Source organism: Neodiprion pinetum, chromosome 2 (assembly GCF_021155775.2).
Source record: "Neodiprion pinetum isolate iyNeoPine1 chromosome 2, iyNeoPine1.2, whole genome shotgun sequence".
Taxonomy (NCBI): domain Eukaryota; kingdom Metazoa; phylum Arthropoda; class Insecta; order Hymenoptera; family Diprionidae; genus Neodiprion; species Neodiprion pinetum.
The window spans coordinates 14,786,534-14,794,368 of NC_060233.1; the positions used below are offsets into that span (position 1 = coordinate 14,786,534).

Genomic DNA, 7,835 nt, shown 5'->3' on the forward strand with positions numbered 1-7,835 from the left:
TCTCATTGATTAGGCACTCCAGCCAATTACTACACTTTAGAACAAAAGTTATAGGACAAAATCGTAGTAGAGAAATTAGAACGTACGACAGTGTTGTTGGGCAAAATACGCAATTAATTATGTAATTTAATCTGTCTCCCCGCATGAATGCCACTCATAGATTCTTAGTAAAAGCTGTAAGTGAGCTGGTTCGAGACCAGAATAGTTAAATGGTGTTTATGGCATCATCCAAGGAAAATTGTTCCCAATAAAGTTTACTGCGCACATTTTTCAATATTATATACAGGCTCAAAATGGTTGGAGAATTTCATCAGAAAAATATTACAGATTATTCATTAATGTTACAAGATTCACGCTCCAAGTATTCCCATTACGTATATCCTAAGAATGACTAAAAATAATCGATTATTTTTCCCCGATTACTTGAGTATAATTGATTATTTTTCCTCACAATCGGTTTCTCTTTTTAACGTTCACGAACGATGCAATACAATATCAATTGATGTGATTAAAGCATCAATTATTATCATTGTCTTAGTTACTAATTGTAAGTATCTATTTGATATAATAAGTGATCGATGAATGCATATTTTCAGCTGAAATTGAAAAATATATTGAATGAAACTGTAAATTACCAAAAAACTTTTCCGTTATTAAGACTAATACTGAAATTTACAAAATTTTGGTTTCATATGCACCGTTTCAAAAAAATACGAAATAATCGGTAATCGATTAATATTTACCGAATCAATCGAGTAGTGTCAGCTTATTTTTTGAGATTGGATTAATCGATGCTCCGATTATTTTTAGCTTAGTGTAAAATATAATATAGGAGTAAAAATAAGGTGTAAAAACCAAAAATTAATTATTTTAGAAAATCAGGATTAGTGCGTGCAGATTCGTCTCGTTGGAGAAGAGGAGAATAGGCTTTGGATAAAGTAGAACCATAAAAATTCATGGAACATAATACTTTGTTACAGTTCAGCTGGGTACGTCCTCTAAGAATTAATGCACATCATACAATATAAACTAAACACACGGCAGCAAGTTAATCCAACAGAGAACAATGTACTGAAATACTATGGCTAGAAAATCGGCTCTAAAACTAATAAGACGTCGAAATTCTTAATTCTTGTAATGCAATAACGAGGTCGCAATGTACCCAGATTTTTTATACGCATCCTGCAATAGTCATAATCTTGGCTGCTGAGTTTGGCCATGACTTCATGCTGTGTTAACGACCACAAAATTCCTCGGAGAAACATTTTTACGTTAATGCTGTGGGATGTTAAATCGGGTTGAGGTTTTGCGTATAATTCGTAATCAATAAGAGTATTCATTTGCGAAAGCCGCAGCGTGTACTCCAAAAAAGCTCCAAGTTTAGATCACATCTAGCGAGTCCAGGACTAGCGCTCTGTAGTTCTGAATGTCCAGGTTCTTGGTGAGTCTTAATTCCAGGATTAACGCTTCATATTTTCTGTGCTCCAGATCCTCTACCTGTTGGATCTCGACTTTCGGGACTAGCGCTTCAGGTTCTTAGCGTTTTCCGGTTTTGTTCACCGAGACGAACTCATTTCTATATTCGAGAATTACCAATTTTAATACACCCCGTAAAACAATGCGTATGATATATTTATTATGTTTCAATACGTGTAATTCATTAACAAACGTAGTTGGCCCCGACAACAAAGTGTCCTGGGCAAAAAGTATTTCACTTCCTGCAATTCTTGTTGCTTCTATGCCGAATGTTTTCTGAATATAATCGGTGTGCAGCAAGTGTACAGCAATAATTGTTGAGTTATTTTGTAGCATAGCGAACTTGCTTGGGTTTAGCTGTTTGGGTTTTGTTGAAAACTCTCGTTAAAATAGTTTATTGTCATTTTGATAAGAATTGAGAACACACCTTATTCTAATATTGTTAGCAACTCTGCAAGCATTGATTTCATTTTGCTGCAGAATCTGTACGCACGTTCGTTGACTGCATGAAGAATATAGATCTACAAACACAATGGCACAGCTTCTACGAAATCGCAATAGTAAATTCGGAGAATTCATGCCTTTCTTTATTTGTACGTCAAACGAAAATGTAATGGAGTGTTTTTATTAAGAATTGTGTAAAGCCCCCTTTTGAGATTGAGATACGTGGACTTCGGTATCTGAAGATATATACGTTAACGTCAAAATCAACCAGGGCATCTCCTTATTGGTACATTGGAAACTGGGGGGCTTGCATCCGCTATAAAACCCAAAATCGATGAAGAATATTCAAATTCAATGGTCATCTAGGAACCTAGAAACATGGTCGTGAAAAATTTCTTTCGAATGTGTTTTCTACAGAATTTCAGTATACAACTTCTGACCGTATGGGGGATACTGAGTGAGAGAGTAACATTTTTTTCGCTCCGCCCAAACACAGCTTACACATGGCGAATTCGTTGTCACGTTGCAAGAGGATTCTCAGTATTTCGTTTCTTTATAACAGCTATAAAATTAGTGAAAAAGTTAAGCCCGCTCGTATGCTTAAAACAGAGTTTGGCACGGCTTAACATAAATCGAGGTGGGTTATTTATTCCTATGACCATGTTTCCCTCGCATTCGAGGTGATTTCTTTGCTATGCCCTTGTAATGAGTAGTACTCAGAGCGAGTGGCCATAGTGGCGCTACTCTCCACGCGCAATATGCGCACAATTCGCCGTGCAATTAGCGCGAGCAGAGGCTGTTTACGAATTCTGCGTCAGTATTTTCAAAGAAGCCGTGGATGATAGGCGCTGCCACAGAGTAGTAGGAAGGAGACAACACTCTGCGATAAAACTTGTCCCCAGTTTTGAGGTAACGTAAGAGGAATTGGGTATTTGCATGATTTTTATATTTCTTAACTTTTGATGTTTTTCGATTCTATAAATTTTTTTAGAATTTTTGAAAAAAAAATATTTTGTTTTTGTTTATAAATATTTAAATAATTTAATAAATAAAAGTGGTCCTAAATCACATAAAAGTGACGTGACATAAAACGGAATGTGATTGGTTTGACGTCATTGTGCTGCTACTGGCGCGTTTATTTGAATCCACAAAGAGTAATGTACAATATTTTCTAGCGCTAAAAAAATTTTAAGTAAGTTTTTTAAACTTTAAGTTTGATACATTGTATAATTAATGTCAGACTTCGGTGAAAATAATTAAAATAGAAATCAATTTTTGTGTGGTGTTTTTTTTTTTTTAACTCACACGGATAATTGTGTGGAGGTTATGATCACGTCAATGTTATTATACTAAGAATGTTAAGCAAGCATTAGTTTGAGTATTTTCACAAGTTGGTACTATACACCAACAAAAATCGTTTTTTAATGACATATTAAATAATTTAATAACTTTAGTTTATAATAAACAGCACTATCAGACGTTCTTTTCATCAATCACAACACAGAGAAACAGCTGATTACACGTACGGCGTGCTTACAGGAGAACTTGGCGCTAAAAATTTCAAAAAAATTCAGCATTGTGACGTCACATACGCGAGATGGAGCTACTTATTCATTTAAATATTGCCTTTTTTTTATTTATTAAATTATTTAAATACTAATAAAAAAAAACAAAATATTTTTTTTTCAAAAATTCTAAAAAAATTTATAGAATCGAAAAACATCAAAAGTTAAGAAATATAAAAATCATGCAAATACCCAATTGTCTAAATGCGATTTGAGCGCCTCTTACGGAAAAAAGTGAAATTTTCGCTATAAAATGTAAAAAAAAAGGGCGGCAATCGTAACCTATAGGCCTCCGTTTTATAAACATACTCCGTAAATTCGTAAAATACGCATCTGAAGTAACTAAAAAACAGTAAAAACTGAGTGATTGCTTTTCTTATCTCAACCGACATTAAATCCGAGGAAAAGGTTTGCAAACGGCGAATCGTAAGATCATATGGGGAAGGGGGTGAGTGCGCTATACGGGCTTACACCGCAAGAGGAGCTTAAATCGCACCTTGACAATTCTTCTTACGTTGCCCCAAAAACTGGGCCAGCTTTTGAGCCAAGTGCTGCTCGAGTCTCCTTCCTACTACTCCGTGGGCGCTGCTCACAGCCCGCAGTGACAATGGAAGATATGATGCTTAGACCATACACGTAGTAAGAAAATATAAAACAAGGTGTGTTCGGCGGAGCCCTCTCCGAGCACCAATACGTGCGCCGACCGTATGAAGGCCATCTTGGATTTTCAACTAATCGATTTTATCATCATTCAATGCACCCTCGTTATTCATAGTACTTTTATTAAAAAATTAAACAAAGTATAAACATTAAGTAATAAAAATATGTATTGATTATATATTTTTGAGAATATTAACAGAATTGAATCAATTAGATTTAAAAATAAGTAAAATTGGTTATATTTTTCATAAGTATACAATTTTTAAGATATGCGTGAATGTAGGATAGCCGTAGTCATTGTTTTTATCTTTAAAAAAATTCGTTTGCTAAGAAAAATAAAAATAATTATTTATAATACTTTATATTTATGTACAAAAAGGTAGCTATAAAATTTTATTTATTTTCCCTGATCTATCAGGTACTCGAGATTCTCATTCATTAATTCTTCCAGGCACTTTTCATTCAATAATGTGCCATCATTATAGAATCCATCACCGACAAAGTTATGAATTGGTTTTATGTAGATCTGGCTGATCACTAAATACAAAAATTTTCAGTATACTATCACGAGGATGAGTGAAGAAAAACAGCTTTGATCGTCATAAATTCCAATGTTTAGAGTATTTTAAATGCGAATATGGATGACTCCAGGTCTATTGTAACAGCCACACCGATGTAAGCGTGGCCGTATAACTGAGCTATAACATCATTCACAATTTCCTTTATGAGTGATTCAATGAATTTGTAAAAACCGGGTTGCTTCCAGTGGCTGAATAGTCCTCGAATCACAGCTAATTGGTACATTTTGTGTAGACAACACGCTTTTCAAACTTTCTGCCTATTTCAATATGCTGTGTTATAATATCAACTAGAGTGCGGATATGCAGTGGATTGAGTATAAGGAATACAGGGTGATTATATGCGGTACTCTGATATGTATAACTATATATATTCTAAGTTGTACATATACAGGTATGTTCTGAACGAGTGGATAGGCCAACTGACTAATCGCTCTACAATATTTCGCTCTTCACTTTTTCACACATATATACACTTGTATGCATTACAGACCTCACAGAATAATTTATTGAGCCTCTAGATACGAAGTTTTTTTTTTGGCTAGAAGGTTCATGTACTTATTTCTTCATGAACGTCAAGTACTTCTTCACTCAGATCAACTTTAGCCGCCCATTTCCTCAATGTTGACAATCCAGGTAGAGGAAAATTTTTCTTCAACAAATACTTGTATCCTTTTGAACTGATGGAATGAAATTCGATAGCGGAGGCTATATCTTCAAGCGACCACATCACTTTTGTTTGATTTGGACGCAAAAGTCTTTTGATCTGCCCAGGAGTGAAGATTGGATCAAGCAATTGAAGAATTTTATCTCTCACTTGTTCTTTAATATCTTTCTCTTGATTGCAGAGTTGGCGATTCAATTTTTTTATTTCTTCTTGCAGCTTAATATTATCTTCGATGCAACTTTGATATCTAGGAAAAAAGAGTAAAATTAAAAAGTGGAACATCATGAAGCTTTATAAAAAACCGTTTCATGAACGTGTTGTACTAACCTTTCTAGATGTTGACATTTACTGTTTTCACAGTTCAAAGTTTGTACTCCATCAGATCTATAGAAATATAAATTTGATCAAATCAACTACATTCTTCGATATTCATTACGCAGATATATGATAACATTTTTATTGAAATTTGATAAAAAATAATGTTGATATTAATCAGAGTAAGTGAAGTTCTTTACAGTTGTAAATATCAAATTCAAGTATAGGAAATGAAGTAAATTATTTAAACAAGTGTTGCAGCACAGAAGCATTTGTAGTATTTGAAATGAAAAAAGTAGCGTTTTGTAAATAGTTTTAATCATTTCACCGTCAGTAAATGCGCTTGAACATATTGATTAAAATATGAAAAATTTATCACATTCCATACCTGACACTTTTGTATGATGCACGTTGTGCATAGTCTGATGTTACACATGCAGGTTTAGCTGAAATTTCATGGGTCTCATCACTTTTCAAAAAATTTTTTTTCCTTGTCGAAGTGCTTGGCGTTGAACAATTGTCTTCGACTTTATTATTATTATTACTGGTAGTTGAGCTAGCATGAGATATTGACGTAGAGGCATAATTCTCTTTGTCGATTGTGACAAATTCCAGGGACACCCTTCTTTTTTTTGCTGAATCCTTCCAGACACTGGATACATTCTGCACAACAGCTGCCCTGCGTTTACTGTGTTTATTGAAAATTGGAACATAACAGCATGGTTACCTATATGTTCTGTTTCATTGAATACATCATTAATCTCATTTTTCTGATTAATCTAGATTTCTATTCGTGTGTAACTTACCTGACCCCAGTCGATTCTGTTAAAAACTTAGTAGGCAATGCATTTCCACGTAACCTCCTTCTAGTCGATAAAGCATAATTTTCGTGCAAAAATTCCGACCTTATGTCGAAACAACTTTCCTCAAAATGAACAGAGCAGACACGAGCTATTTAATTAGAAAAATATTAGCAATATATTCAAATTCTGCATAGAGGAGAGTTGAATACAATAATTGTTCAACAATTACCGTTTGCGATGTTGATCTTCTCACTCCCACAGCTGTCGATCCACTTTTTTCGTAATTCATATTTTTTTGGAAACACATGAAACGAAATGTGTTTGTTCTTCGTATTTCCACTCCAATTTTTACACGCTTTAATGCAACAATTCGGCATTATTGAATTTTAATTATGCAAACAATTGACGTAAACAAAGATACGACGCAGGCGTCGTATATTTTCAACATGGCTTCCATACGGTTGGCAGAGAACCGGACGAAATTGCGTTCGCTGTAGGAGCACACCTTATTTTCATATATTCGTGACATATAAAGATTGTTGGCTCTGGATTATTTTTCGTTACAGTATGTCGGGTATGAGCGGGTTTGGGGGTAATACCCGTTTTACATATTATCAACCAAGTTACTGACTATGCCGGTAAAACAAATTCTTCACAACTAACAACTGTCGCATGCATAATGTTGGCAACATACCGTCATCATTGCGAAATTCATAAGTTGAGACATTCCACTGTTGAGTACGCAGAAGTTTTACAACGCAAAAATGAATATTAATCAAATATTATACGCTCATGTATCGTTTATATTCACCTGCATATATTGAATCTTTTATAGGCGATAGCAACATGTCTAAGACACCGATTTATTTTTTCAACATTTTCTATGAAGTCATCTCTGAGTTGCAAATATTTTAGAAAAAAATTTTAAATACTTCAATTTCAGATCCTTTGCTTCCGATACGTTCCGCATGTTTCGTTCTTCTCTTCGCTTCGTTCAGCTCCAGTTTGGTATAGCGCGTGTTGACCTTTAGCGTTGTTTAACTTTCTCTCCTTCATTTTTTAACCAACAATTGTTTTGGTTCTAAAACAAATTGACTATTTCGCAATGCATGGCTCTTCGAAGTTATTTGAATATGAAAAAACCTTAAAAGTTTGCAGCTCTTTAGAGCGGGCATCGAATGAAATTCTTCCGTTTGCGACTCATCGGATTGGATCGAACGGAATTCTAAAATTCACGGCTCTTTGGAGCGGATCGAACTAATATACGGCAGTTGATGTATAATAATTCTTATAATTGAAACATATTAGGTATACTTAACTTATATGG

The 7,835-nt window shown here is 34.4% G+C and overlaps 1 protein-coding gene across 1 annotated transcript; it reads right to left on the bottom strand.

Moving 5' to 3' along the window:
* Positions 1–5,078: 5,078 nt before the first annotated feature.
* On the bottom strand, positions 5,079–7,170 carry LOC124212065 (uncharacterized). Its single transcript, XM_046611790.2, has 5 exons — positions 6,738–7,170; positions 6,512–6,656; positions 6,094–6,393; positions 5,718–5,774; positions 5,079–5,637 (listed from the first exon to the last, which is right to left on the bottom strand). Exons 1-5 carry the CDS (start codon positions 6,883–6,885, stop codon positions 5,274–5,276), a joined length of 1,014 nt encoding a protein of 337 aa, XP_046467746.1. The 5' UTR covers positions 6,886–7,170; the 3' UTR covers positions 5,079–5,273.
* Between the last annotated feature and the right edge of the window lie 665 nt (positions 7,171–7,835).

Excerpts from the sequence above, each read along its gene's own strand:
- LOC124212065 (XM_046611790.2), bottom strand. The coding sequence starts at position 6,885 with ATGCCGAATTGTTGCATTAAAGCGTGTAAAAATTGGAGTGGAAATACG. Across the intron at positions 5,775-6,093 it reads GCATCATACAAAAGTGTCAG|ATCTGATGGAGTACAAACTT; the intron begins GTATGGAATGTG and ends ATATTTCTATAG. Across the intron at positions 5,638-5,717 it reads AAATGTCAACATCTAGAAAG|ATATCAAAGTTGCATCGAAG; the intron begins GTTAGTACAACA and ends CTTTTTTCCTAG.